Genomic DNA, 14,305 nt, shown 5'->3' with positions numbered 1-14,305 from the left:
GTTGGACCTAATAGACATACACAGAATGTTTCATTCCAAATCAGTGAGTTATACATTCTTCTCAAGTGTTCATGGATCTTTTTCCAGGATAGACCACATGCTGGGTCACAAAACAGGTCTCAATAAATATAAAAGGATTGAAATTATACAATGCACCTTCTCAGATCATAATAGAATGAAGCTGGAAAGCAATAAATAGGTAGGAAGGGGAAATTTTGCAAATGTGCAGAGGCTAAACAACATGCTCCTAAACAATCAGCGGGTCAAAGAAGAAATTGCAAGAGAAAGTAGTAGATATTTCGAGATAAATGAAAATGAGAACACAACTTAAACTTATTGTATACAGCGAAGGCTGTGCTGAGAGGGAAATTTATAGCCCTAAATGCCTATATTAAAAAAGCCCTAAATGAACATCTGGAGGGCCTAGAAAAAGAACAACAATCCAATCCCAAAGCAGACAGAAAGTAAGAAATGGGAAGCGGATGTGGCTCACATGATTGAGCTCCTGCCTACCACAAGGGAGGTCCCAGATTCAGTTTACAGTGCCTCCTGGAGAAGACAAGCAAGACAGCAAGCTGGCGTGATGGGCAGACGCAGCAAGCTGACACAACAAGATGACACAACAAGGAGACACAGAGGAAAGACAATGAGAGACACAACAAAGCAGGGAGCTGAGGTGGCTCAAGTGATTGAGTGCCTCCTTCTCACATGGGAGGTCCCAGGTTCAGTTCCTGGTGCCTCCTAAAGAGAAGACTAGCAGACACAGAGCACGCAGTGAATGGACACAGAGAGCAGACAGTGAGGGCAAACAATGGTGGGGGGGGGGGGGGGGAATAAATAAAAAAAACCCAAATCTTTAAAAAAAAGAAGGTAAGAAATAAAGATTAGACCAGAAATAAATGAATTGAAAATAGCACCATAAAACAATAGAGAAAAACCAACAAAACCAAAAGCTGGTTCTTTGAGAAAATCAATAAAACAGACAAACCCTTAGCTAGACTAACAAAGGAAAAAAGAAAGAAAAAGAAAAAAAAGAAAAAAAATCAGAAATGAAAGGGGGGATGTTAAAATTGACCCATAGAAATTCATAAGAGGATATTAAGAGAAACTGTATGCCAAGAAATTAGACAACCTAGATGAAATGGACCAATTCCTAGAAAAGCACAACCTACATTGACTGTACAAGAAATACAGGAACTCAACAAACTAGTCATATTTAAAGAGATTGAATTAGTCATCAAAAATCTCCCAAGAAAAAAAAAGTCCAGGACAAGACGGTTTCACAGTTAAATTCTAATTATTTTGAGAAGAATTAGCATCAATCCTGTTTAAACTCTTCCAAAACATTGAAGAGCAGGTAAAATTATCCAACACATTTTTATAAAGCCAGCATCATTGTAATATCAAAGCTGTATAAAGATACTACAAGAAAAGAAAATTACAGATCAATCACTCTAAAGAACATAGATGCAAAAATTCTCAATAAACTTGCAAATAGACTCCAACAGCACAGTAAAAGAATTATACACCAGGATCAAGTGGGATTTATTCCTGGTAGGCATGGGTGCTTCAACATAAGAAAATCAATTAACGTAATATACTACATTACTAATTTTCAGGAATGTTACACTTTTTTGAGACAATTTAAACAGGTATGATGATCACAAAGCTGTTACTCATAAAAAGGCCACTTAAACGTATTTAGCAGGCACTGTGCTATAGGCACTGCTCTAAGTACTTTACATGAATGACTATCTCATATAATCCTCATAAGTACTCTGTGAGGCAGATACTATTATTACTAAGATGATTGTGAATACCACTGAAGTAATATGAGAAAAACTGGGTTGCCTTTTCTTTCTTCTGAAATCCCAGAATACACTTGCTCTAAGCAGTGGTAGGTTAGCTTAGACTGCCTGCATTATGATTTGAGAGATACTGAGAAGGCTCTCCTGCTCAAAAATATTTCTCTCACCCAAATGCTAAAGTGCCTGAAATCCCACTATTAGAAATTGCATTATTCTTTCCAGATTTTTTTTTTTTAAAGGACGTACTGGGGATTGAACCCAGGACCTCGTACATGCAAGCAGGCACGCAACCACTGAGCTACATCTGCTCCCCACAAGATAATGTTTTTAAAAGATTTTAAAAAGTTATTTAAAAAATTCATTCTAAATACCTTAGCATGAATGAATATGTCCGTTCACTTTCCTGCCTGAGAGGAGAAACTTAAGTCATTGTCACTAGCACGATGGCGTGGAGGGAGGGGTACAACTAAATCTAAAGGACAATAGAAAAGGGGTAAATAGGCAAAAAAAAAAAAAAAAGTGCAGCATGCATGGTGTAGGGTGGTGGTGGTGGAGTCACATGTAAACTTCATTTAGGTCATGAATTTTCCAGAGAAAGAAATATTATTTCTGGGAATAAAATATCAATTTCAATTCTTAAACCAATAGCTTTTGAGATTTTAGTATTGGAGTAATAGGTTGGTATCATTATACAATTAATGTTATTAGGCCAATAATTCAGTTCCTGGATTAGCTATGTGATTCGTATAAATTATAAAACTGATGATATTTTATACGGCACGTTATAATTTAAAAATAAAATTTTTGTAAGTTAATGTGGGAAAGAAAACATTGGGGCTGAAAAGTAAAAGAAAATAAAACAATAATAAAAAATTTACCATTAAAAAAAATGTACCAGCAATATCTCCAAAACCATATTTTGGTCCTAATGGGGTATTTCTGCCCATGAAAAATCTTTCCTTTAAAAAAAAAAATCCCTACCTACCAGAATTAGGCTGTCACAATTGTCCTAGTTTACGCAAAGCATTCTTGGCAGGCTAGTGTCATACACACAGAAAGTACAGGAATATGGTTGGTTACACACTACATTTATAGAATTTATATATTCAAAATTTCACCTATTTATAATGCAATAGAGAACCAGGAATAAATTTTGAAAGCTTTTAAGACTAAAATATGTCCAAAATCATTATTTTCAGGGGAGGCACTCTGTACTTATTTATTCTTGCTTTAAATGTAACTTCAAAAGTTGGAGTAAGAAAGGGTAAGGAGATTTTTCTAGATTAAAAAAGTCTAAAGAACCAATCCTTGGCTGGATCTTGGATCAGAGAAATAAAATAACTACAGAGGAAATTTTTTTCCCTACACAACTGGGGAAATTTGAATGTGGATGTGTATCGGAAAATAATAATATATCAATACTTCTTGGATGTGATAGTAGTACTGTGGTTTTGCAGAAGAATGTCTTTGTTCTTAGGAGATTCCTGCTGAAGTACTGAGGGGAGAAATATCATGATGCCTGCCACGTACTTTCAAATAATTTATAAAAAAGTGTAGGGGAGTGGATATGGCTCAAGCAGTTGAGTGCCTGCTTCCCACATGGGTGGTCTAGGATCCAGTTCCCGGTGCCTCCTAAAAACAAAGACAGATAACAAGCAAACAAATGACACAAACAAAAACAAACAACAACAACAAAAAACAACACCGGGGAGTCGATGTGGCAAAGTGATTGAGCGCCAGCTTCCCACTTATGGAGTACCAGGGTCAATCCCAGGCGCTGGAACCTCAAAAGAAGAAAAAAAAAATGTGTGTGTATCTCTCTCCCTCTCCCTCCCTTCTTCCTTCTCTCTCTCTTTCTTTCTTTCATCTGTTTGATAAAGTGTCAAATGTTCTGGGTGAAGAGTAGAATAATATAAAATAAAAATAACAGAATAAAGGGCAAACAAGAACAAAATGTTGTGTAAACCTGCATGTGGAAAACAGCAAAGATGTTTTGAAGGAGGAAAGGAGTTTATTTTTATGCCACCTGTTTAAATAGGCACTTAAGAATTTTGTGATGTGATACCATTTTTCCTGAAAATAAGTGGAAGATGTCTGACCTATGTTAGCATGTTATTAAAATAAGGGAGAATAATATGTTTAAAATAAAGCAATTGAAGAAGGCTAATGGTTACCAACTGTCATAAAGAGTGATAAAGATGAAAGGAAGAAAATGATTTCAAGCCTACTTGTCCACTCAGCTAACATGGAGTTGAAGAAGGTCAACCACCACACCATGGAGCCAAGAGTGCCTACAACTGAAAGCAGGAGGATTGCATCCAGCATCCATGTGGAATCTAAGCCCCCTCTTGACACAGATGTGGAGTGGACACGACCAATCCAAGGTCCACAGGATGGAGGAATAGAATATGGATTAGAGTGGACTTACCGACATTCTATTCATGAACTATTGTGATTAGTAATCGAAGAAAATGTGGCATTGGTGTGGAGAAAGTGGCCATGGTGGCTGCTGGGTGTGGGGGATGGGAGGAAGAGATGATGGGAGGAGGCGTTTTCGGGACTTGCAGTTGTCCTGGGTGGTGCTTCAGGGTCAATTACCGGACATTGTAGGTCCCCCCATGGCCCACTGGATGGAACGTGGGAGAGTGTGGGCTATGATGTGGACCATTGACCATGAGGTGCAGCAGTGCTCAGAGATGTATTCACCAAATGCAATGAATGTCTCATGATGATGGAGGAGAATGTTGCTATGGACGGAGGAGTGGGATGAGGGGGGTGGGGGGTATATGGGGACCTCATATTTTTTTAATGTAATATTAAAATAATGAATAAAGACAAAAAATTTTAAAGAAAGCCTACTTGTGATCCTCAATCCACATCACTAACTTTTTTGTCATTAGACAAATATAACAATATAATCCTCTAGCAATATAATGACTTATTAAATAATGTGCACAACAGAGTTATTTCCTGGTTAGATAACTTTGTCTCCCTGTTGGTAGTATTTACTATTCATGCCTGATTGTCTATGGATAATACACAGTTTTCAAGTTGAGTTGAAGGGTATAAAAGATGACACTGCAGCTATTACCCACTAAAGTGAAATAAGAATCATACATGCCAAAACTGAGAGAAAGTTGTCACAGTCAAAATTTAGACACAGAAAAACTACTACTGCAAACATTACTTAAATTAAGTTTGTGGTGATAAAAAATTGAGTGAAAAATGAAACTCGCATGTAAAAAGTAGCTGTGAAAAAGTGTATCAGGAGTCAAATTGATTGTGCCAAAATAGTTTTTCTAAAGTTTAAATCATCAAACATGCCACACCAAAAAGGCCATTTCCAAAAATCATGTGCCTGGAGGTAAATAATGAGCTTCATAAGGGCGGGGACAGTGTGTCCCTCACTATTACTCACCACTATATCCACAGCATAGCATAGACCCTGGAACATGAGTAAGAAACGTTTTACTCTATTTATTTGAAGCATGCAGTAAGAAGTGTGGACACCTCTATAACTATACTTGTATTTGTCGAGATTTCAGAACTGAGGGCACTTGATGAAAAAATTGACCTAGCATCCAATTAATTCTCTAACAAAGTATTTTGCTGTTGAACACCTAAGTTGAGAATTGTGAGAGTATAAGTAGTGTCTTAGTTTGAGTATGCCTTTTTTATAGACCTGAATATCTCCTGATAACCTCCAGCCAGAAATGAAATCTTCCTTTGTGTTTCCAGAGACTGTGCCTCACCTTCTTGTATTACAGTTATTTGTACATACTATCCATGTGTATGTATGTCTTTCTCCCTGTTAGAAATTTTGGAATGCAGAGACTGTTTTCTATTTTTTAAAAAAGATTTATTTTATTTATTTCTCCCCACCCTATCATCCTTTGCACTTGCTTTGTCTATTTGTTGTATCTATTCATTGTGTGCACATCTTCCTCTTTTAAGGAGGTACCAGGAACTGAACCCAAGACCTCCCATGTGGGAGGAGGCACCTAATCGCTTGAGCCACCTCCACTCCCTGCTTTGTTGTGTCTTTCGTGATGTTTTTCTCTTTGTGTCTCTTATTGCATCAGCTTCATGCCAGCCTGTCACATCAGCTTGCTGTTTTGCTTGTCTTCTTTAGGTGGCACTGGGAACTGAACCCAGGGCCTCCCATGTGGTAGGCGGGAGCTCAATTGCTTGAGCAACATCCACTTTCTTGTTTACTATTTATATGTGTATATTTATCAGAATCTTGTGCTAAGGTAACAAATAAACATTTTTCAAAATAGTAATGCCTAGTTTTGAACTCTGAAGATTTGGAAATTGTATGGGAATTGTGAATTTAGGAAAATTCAGATTAGGCCTAATATCTAATTGAAGATTGATGTACTTACATCTGTTTCTGTTCCCATGTCTGCTGAAATTCTCTGGATAAAGAAATCTTTATATTCTAACTTTTTATGAGAGAGTATTTGCTTGATTCTAATGAAATACTTTATAAAGTTTGTTCAGGAGAAAAACTTTCTAAAAACCAATTTCAAGAAAAATTAATACCAATACAGGATTCTTAAAATCATGAGATTACCTAAAGTAACAGAAAAAAGCTCCTTTAAATACTTACCAGAAATGGTATTATTTGTAAAGTATTTCTGATTGATGGATTTTTGCAAATGGTTTCTTGCACATCTGAAATAATTATGCCATGATACAAAAATAGTTGTTATATATATTGAAAGAGGAAAATTACTTAAGATCAAACATTAAATTCTAGTTTGTCAAAATACTCAAAATTGAGTTGAGACTTTTTTTTTCTATTGACCCCAGAAATAGTCTTTATATTAGGTTAGGAAGTACAAGTAATTGATTGAAAATAATTACATAAAACTTATGTTGATAAAAAGGAAGTCCTAGTACTTTGAATTTTATATAACAATCTTCATTCAAATGTTATGTTTTCTTTTCTTTTTTTCTTGTTCTTTCTTCTTTTTTCTAACCAAAACAAAAAACAAAAAACAATTTCATCCTCTTATGGAATAAGATGAGATATTTATTTATTAAGGTATAAAAGTTGAGCAATTTTGTCAATACTTGCCCTTTCAAATTTTAGACTTTGTTCATATTATAGCTAGCATCTGGTGAAAGAAAAAAAATATAGGCAGAATCTTTTATATGAGGCATTTAAAATATGTAGAAGTATATAATAATAACTCCAAATGACTAAATTGATTTTTCTTTATCTGCATATACTTGTATCTTAAACGTACAGCCTTAGTTTTTGTATTGCCTTTGTAGATGTAGCTCCCTGCCTTCTATGAATATTTATGTGTGTATTATATTGTTTTAGGTTTCTTAAAACTTTAAAATTATGGTAATATATAAAACATAACATTTTCCATTTTAAACACTTTCTAGTACACAATTCAGTGGTGTTAATTACAATCTCAGTGTTGTGCTACCATCATCACCATCCATTACGAAAACTTTTCCCTCAGCCCAAACAGCAACTCAGTACATTAATGTATTTCTTTTAAATTTAAAATTTGAAATTAACATAATACTGAAGAGAATATAAAATATATACATACACTTTAAATAAAAATAATAAAGCTAACAGCTGTGTAAACACCTAGATTAAACAATTTCGACTTTATCAGCACTTTTGAAGATTCCTGGAGCACCCCTGCCTCCACACTGCCCTGTTGATTGTATTCTTTTGTGCTCCCACAGAGGTAATCCACAATTGTGACTTTTGTTTCCTTATAGTTTTAGTATATATATCTATATATACTCCCCCAATATTGTTTTACCTATTTTTGAATATCACATAAATGGAATTGTACTATCTTTATTCTCCTGTGACTTGCCTTCTTTTGAATCAAAATTATCTATTTTTAGATTAACCCATGATGATGTGTGTAGTTGTAGTTCGTCTGTTTTCCTTGCTGAGTAGTGTTTCAACACATGAATATATGAAGTTTAGATGTTTTAAATTGCTGGCTCTTATAAACAATGATGTTCTGTATATACTAATTCACACCTCCTGATGCACAGGTGTGAGGTTTTCGCTAGGATATGTACCTAGCAGTGAAATTGCTGGTTTGTAGGAAATGCTCATGTTCAACTTCTTAGGTGGTGCCAAAACATCTTCCCAAGAGTTGCACCAATTATACTCCTACCAGCATTCTATGAGGCCTATTGCTACACATCTTTACCAACACTCAGTATTGCTAGACTTTTAAACTTAGTCAGTTTGATGAGGATGTAATGATATTTTACATATTTTATTTTGCATTTATCTATTACTAACAAAGCTGAGCATCTATCAATGTTTACTGGCCATTTGCATTTGCTTTGTTGTGAAATGCCTGTTCAAGTCTTTTTTTCTACTGGGTTGTCTTATTGACTTACAGGAGTTATTTCTACATTTTTAACAAAAATCCTTTATGTGTTATAGTTACTGTAACTTTGTAACTTGTCTTTTTTCACATTTAATGGCCTTCTGATGTGAATTTTAAAATTTTAAGGGGAACAGCCCTGTTGAAGAACCCCTTTCTTACCCTGAAGTTGGAAGGTATTTTCACATATTATCTCCTGAAAGCTTTATATATATATTTTCACACGGAATCCCCTTGGAACTGGTTTTACATATGGTATGTGGGAGGAGGCCCTCCCTTTAAGCCCCCGAATCTTCACCTGTGATGAGAGCAGCTCTGTGGCAAATCAAACAATCCCTACCCCGCCACGTTGTGCTTAGCAACAGTGCATCAAGCAAAATACAGTTTTTACTGATATGTTGACAGTGGTGGTTTCCTAAACTTCCTAAAGAGAAGTTTGATGAATTATTGGAAACTACAGTTCAAGTTTATCACCAATGTCAGGATGAGTTTCCTCAAACAGTGCAATAGATTTCTATCAGGTGTTACTCAGTGCTTGCTGGGGTGGTGGTGGGGATCAGGGGACGTTTCTGTTGTTCTGTCCAGGCTCCATCTTAGGAAAGTTCTGTGTGCCTTCTTAGTCACCCTGCTCTTTCTCCCTTTGGCAGTCAACCTTGCCTTGTGCCTTTGGCAGGCTTTGTGCAAGAGAATTTTCTATATCTTCTCCTCAAATTATCTGGGTAAGGACTTTCTTGTCCTGCCTCCATGGATAAAAGTTTTTTCCTTTTACCTTTCCCTTCACTCAGTAAGCCTTCATCTATGTCTTGTTGGCAACCAGTAAGGTTTTGTTCATCTTTCCCAGCACCTTATGGTGGTTTTTTTTTTTCCTTTCTGTGCTTTTTTTTTTCCTTTTTATTTTTTTGTTATAACCAGCACCTTATGGTTTTTATTCCATAGTGAAGAAGGTTCTGCATGGGGCTTCATTACTTTCCTACAACAGTGCTGCTCCCCTCTTCCAAGGCCTGCAACACTGAGGAAGAGTTTTTTGGTCTCCTGTTCTGGCCCCTATTTTTCTCATGAACTATGGTGTAGATCCATGGCCAAGAAACTATGAGCATGTGTAAACTCCCATTTTGTCTGTGGCTTCTAAGGGATCTATATTTTCACACTGGTCCACATTCATCCTTTAGCAATTCATTAAAAATTTAGTCTGAATTCTTAATATCAGCTTATATGGAATGTGGCATCTCTTTCTCCTATACTCTCTATATAGGTGAGCCATGTCCTGTCTTTCTTTTGAAATTTGTGTCATTCTTTGGACATCTGGCTACTTGGTTGTATTCTGGCTTCAGCTGTCTAATGGGTTCATAAAGAGCCATACTTTGGTAGTTTTTCCACTTATTCTTAGGGTGGGACTGACACTCATTCCAGTTGTCTACATTTTAGGCAGAAATGGAACACACAGAAACAAATATATATTCATATATAAAAATATATGTGGTTATGTGTGTGTGTATATGTGCATATTATGTATAGACAGTGATTTTCAAACAGAGGAGATTTTAGCCATCCAGAGGACATTTGGCAATGTCTAAAGACATATTTGATAGCCATGGCAGGGGGTGCTATAGCATCTACTGGTTAGGGCTCAGAGATGATGCTAAATATCTTACAATGCACAGGGCAGCCCCCACAATAAAGGATTATCAAAATGTCAATACTGCTGAGGTTGTGAAAACCAGATAAACAAATTTTAAACAAATTTTAGGAGGTATTGGGGATTGAACCCTGGACTTCATACATGGGAAGCTGATGCTCAACTACTTGAGCTACATCTGCTCTCCAAAATATTTTTTAATATTGTTTGGATCTAAATATTTTGTATTTTCCATTATGACATTTTTTCAGACACATGGTTTATTTAAGGTGTGTTCCTTAATGATCATCTTTCTGTTATTCACTTCACCTAAGCTGTTTTGTGGTCAAAAGATGTGACCTGCATGACTCCAATACTTTGAAAACTGTTAAGGTTTATTTTATGATCCCATATATGGTCCATTTTAAAAATAAATGTTCTATATGTTCTTCCAAAAAGTCTGTCCTTTTGATCATTTGTTAATTATATTCAATTCTTATACATCTATACGATGTTTTGTCTGTTTGCTCTATAAAGTACTGACAATGGTATGTTAAAGTCTACTACCATGATTAAAAAATGGGTTATATACTTTGAGGCTACGTTCTTAAGTGCATATAAAATTAAAATGCTTTACATCTTTCTCCTGAATTAGAACTTTGGTTATCATGAAGTGATTTTTTTTTATGTCTAGTAATGCTTTCTGTTTTTAAGTAAACTTTGTCTGATAATAACATATCTAACCTAGCTCTCCTTTGGGTAAAATTTTCTTGGTACATATTTTCCACCTCTTTTATTTTCAGGTTTTCTATATCCTCACATTTTAAATACATTGTTTATAAACAGAATATAGTTATACTAAAAATTCTGCCTGACAACCTCTGTCCTTTACCTGTAACATTTAATCCATTTACATTTATTGCAAATCCATTTGTATTACCATCTTGTAACACAGTATTTCTAGTCAGCCTATTGCTTCGATGTCTCTTTTTCTCTCCTATCTTTCTTTACTGTGAACTGATATGTTACTTTTTGCAAGCTATTTTTCCTTCTCTACCAGTTTGGAAGTGGTAAATGATATTTCTATTCCTTTGTGACCCTAGTTACCACAAGCATACTTCAATTATCAACATCTAAATCTAATTTAATATTTACCCAAGTCCTAACAAGACAGGCATACCTTATTTTCTGGTGCTTCATTTTATTGTGCTTCACAGATATTATATTTTTTGCAAATTGAAGGTTCATGGCAACCTGTGTTGAACAAGTCTATTGGTACTGTTTTTCCATCAGAATGTGTTCACTTTGTATCTCTGGGTAACATTTTAATTAAGATATGTACATTGTTTTTTAGATATAATGCTATTGTACACATAGAGTGTAAACATAACTTTTAAATGTATTGGGAAAACCAAAAAAGTTTGTGGGACTCACTTACTGACATATTTGTTTTATTGTAGGGGTCTGGAAATGAACCCACAATATCTCCAAGATATACCTATTCAAGGATTTTGGTGCACTTTTTTCTCTACGGGTTTAGTTGTTTGTCTGTTTGTTTTTTACTGTGGTCTTCTCATTTTCCTATAGGTAGGTGTTTTTCTGATGCCTTTTTTCTCTATGGGTTTAGTTTTTGTTTTTGTTTTTTATTTTATTTTATGTGGCCTTCTCATTTTCCTATAGGTAGGTTTCTCCAGAAGAGATATGAATTTACCTCTGCTGGGTGTTTTGGGCTATTACCAATCTGTGATCATTCTAAATTAAATTCTCAGTTTGAGGTTTTAAAAAGCACTCCGGCAGTATGAATATAGGCTACAAATTAGTTGATTGTTAGGCTAGATTGTGGTTCCAAATTCTCAGGGGTGAATTTTCCTCCCTCATCTGCTCAGTACTGAAGTTCAAGATAAGCAAACTTTCTTCACTCTCTGGTGTGTGTGTGTCTGCATGTGTTTATAGCATAGAGCATCTGGGCAGTCTGGATTTATGGTGGGAGAATCTTTGATGAGACTACTCATCTTGGCCATGAAAAGCAAAGCACAATTTCACTCTGTGGGTTAAATGTCCTTAAGACAAAAGCCAGCTGCAGCAGTTTCCTTATCTTTCTGGGTCCTTATTTATATTCGGCATCTGGTTTAAGAATTCCTTATAGTCTCACCAGCTCATTGCTAGATTATTTAAAAACTTAACACAGAAATTTTGGTTGTATTTGATGGATGGTCATTTTAGATACCTAGCCTACCACATTGCTGAAATGGAAGTCTGTTTGTGTATTCATGAAAGACAGGTAAGCCTGCTAAAGAAATTTTCTTTGTATACATGAGGTAAATTTAGTATTCTTGAGATAATATGGTAATTCAAAATATATTCTGAATTGTATTTACTTGATATAAGTAGATGATATATACATTTTCTACTTTTAGATCACTAATTTAAAATTGTGTAAGTACAAAATATTTTCTTAAGAAAATGTAACATTTCTTATAATTTGTTCTTCTATACTTACTGTATAATCTTTCATTAAGACGATTAAGGGATTGTAGGATCTTTTGTTCTTCAGCTGACAGCATACAGATGTTGAGTCGGTGGATCTTATTTAAACTCAGGTTTGTTTTCTGTGGCTGCTTACTATTCATAACAGCTAGAATTTCATCTTCAGGTATTGAAGATTTCACTAGGTTTTCAGCCATCAAAAACTCAGAAGTACTATCTGAAACTACAGAAACTTTACATTAATGGTTTTTAATCCTTTTCCACCTGAGACTGGTCCTTAAACATACAGATCTGACATATGTATGAGTGTGTATTCATTTTTCAAACAGAAACCAAATCTTCTGTTATTTTGACTTTTATCAGGATCCTATTATCTAGCACTTTATATCCCTAATTAAAAAAATAAAAAGATATTAAAAATGATGGCACTGAGGTCATAAAATTTCCTAAAGTGTTACCTGAATGAAAGAAAAACTACAAAATATTTAGATTATTCTTGTGTTTTGTTATCATTGGTGGTACAAATGGTGCAGAAGATGAAGTAGATTATCTTTGTAAGAGCAATAAAATTAGGTATAAATAACAGAGTAAGAGAAAAGGAATTTAAGGATTAGAAATTACATGATCAACTGAACAGAGCTGACAGTCTAGAAAAAGACCCAATTAGATATAAGAACTTAATATACCATCAAAGAAGGATAAAAGACTTGGGAGAGGGAAAAGATGACTCAATAAATTTAGTTTATAAAATAATCCATTTGGAGTGTCATTTCACACCATCCATTTAAACAGTTTCCAGAGCATTAAAGATTTAAATTTAAGGGATTAAATTATTAAGCAACTTAGAGGAAAAAGAAATAAACATATATTAAATTTCTGGATTAGAAAGAGCCTTTTAAGGTAAAAATTAATAGAGAAATCACAAAGGAAAGACAAAAAACATTGTATACCCAATATCTAGTTCCAGGCAGAAAACTAACTTTCAGTAGTGCTTTATTGAATGAACAAATAAGAATTAAGATTTTTATGTGCAACAATACAAGTGGAATAAGATACAAATAATAAAGTAGTAAAAACACTTAAACTAATATAAGGATGAGAATCCTTGTTACTTAAAAAATTCACAGAAATAAAAAGAATATGAATAGATAACACACAACAATAAATATACATACTAAAATTAAGCATATTAGGAAATACAAAGAACTAATTAAACACCATTTCTTTGCCTATCATATAAGCAAATATTAAAAGCAATTCTACCTCAAGTTGGCATATACCACAAGAATTTTGAATATAAATACTTTTCAGAAAAATATTTCAGCAATATGTATGAAAAGCCCAGTTTCCTTTAATCCAGTATTCATTTAATACACATATTTTCATTCATCAAATATTTATTGGGTGACAATTACATGCCAGATACTGTAATTTAATTCCAGTAAACCCTCCCTGTGAAATAATTGAAAAGTAAAAAAAAAAAAAAATCCTGTAGAATGATGTTCAATATATTATTCTAAATTCATTCATTCATTCATTCATTCATTCATTCATCCATCCATTCATCCATTCATTCTAAATGAATAAAGATAAACTGGCAACAGCCTAAATGTGCAGGAGTGGAAAGAGTTTCAGATCACAGAGGAAAATGTTTAAACTAAAACGTACCTTCTTCAATATTAGAAGTACCTCTTATAGTTTGTTTTGGCTCACTTGAACTTAGCTGGACATTTTGCCCCAAATTCTGTAAAATCAAAACAGTTAATCAGATCATAACTTCATATTTAAAACTCATGATATATACATTCACTTCTAAAAAATTTTAATTGAACTATATATATTTTTGGCTGTTTACTGTTCATGTTTCTAATTTTTTGGGGGGAGCAGAAATCAAGAATTCCTGGAATTCCTTTCAATGGTACCTGAATACTTTAAAAATATTTTATGTGTATTTTGAAGAATTTTCAGGTTGAGGTGTTGTCTTTGATATCTGGAAGAGGGAAAGTAAG

At 34.4% G+C, this 14,305-nt stretch overlaps 1 protein-coding gene and 1 long non-coding RNA gene across 9 annotated transcripts in view; one reads left to right on the top strand and one right to left on the bottom strand.

Moving 5' to 3' along the window:
* Positions 1-14,305, bottom strand: part of CEP126 (centrosomal protein 126) — a 129,983-nt gene that overhangs the window by 13,278 nt on the left and 102,400 nt on the right. For all 5 annotated transcript variants that reach the window (XR_009183774.2, XR_009183773.2, XR_009183776.1 and 2 more), the window contains 3 exons: positions 13,965-14,040; positions 12,310-12,519; positions 6,421-6,485 (listed from right to left, as the gene is read on the bottom strand). Coding sequence is in view for 1 of the 5 variants with exons in the window: in XM_004484110.4 (XP_004484167.1) it covers positions 6,421-6,485; positions 12,310-12,519; positions 13,965-14,040 (351 nt within the window). In the remaining 4 variants the exon portion in view is untranslated. The remainder of the gene's footprint in view (positions 1-6,420; positions 6,486-12,309; positions 12,520-13,964; positions 14,041-14,305) is intronic.
* The window catches only part of LOC105745288 (uncharacterized), a 105,485-nt gene that overhangs the window by 27,688 nt on the left and 63,492 nt on the right, over positions 1-14,305 (top strand). The gene's annotated exons all lie outside the window — the stretch shown is intronic.

Source organism: Dasypus novemcinctus, chromosome 27 (assembly GCF_030445035.2).
Source record: "Dasypus novemcinctus isolate mDasNov1 chromosome 27, mDasNov1.1.hap2, whole genome shotgun sequence".
Taxonomy (NCBI): Eukaryota; Metazoa; Chordata; class Mammalia; order Cingulata; family Dasypodidae; genus Dasypus; species Dasypus novemcinctus.
Note: the sequence above shows the minus strand (reverse complement) of the source record. Positions and strands in the feature narration are given on the sequence as shown.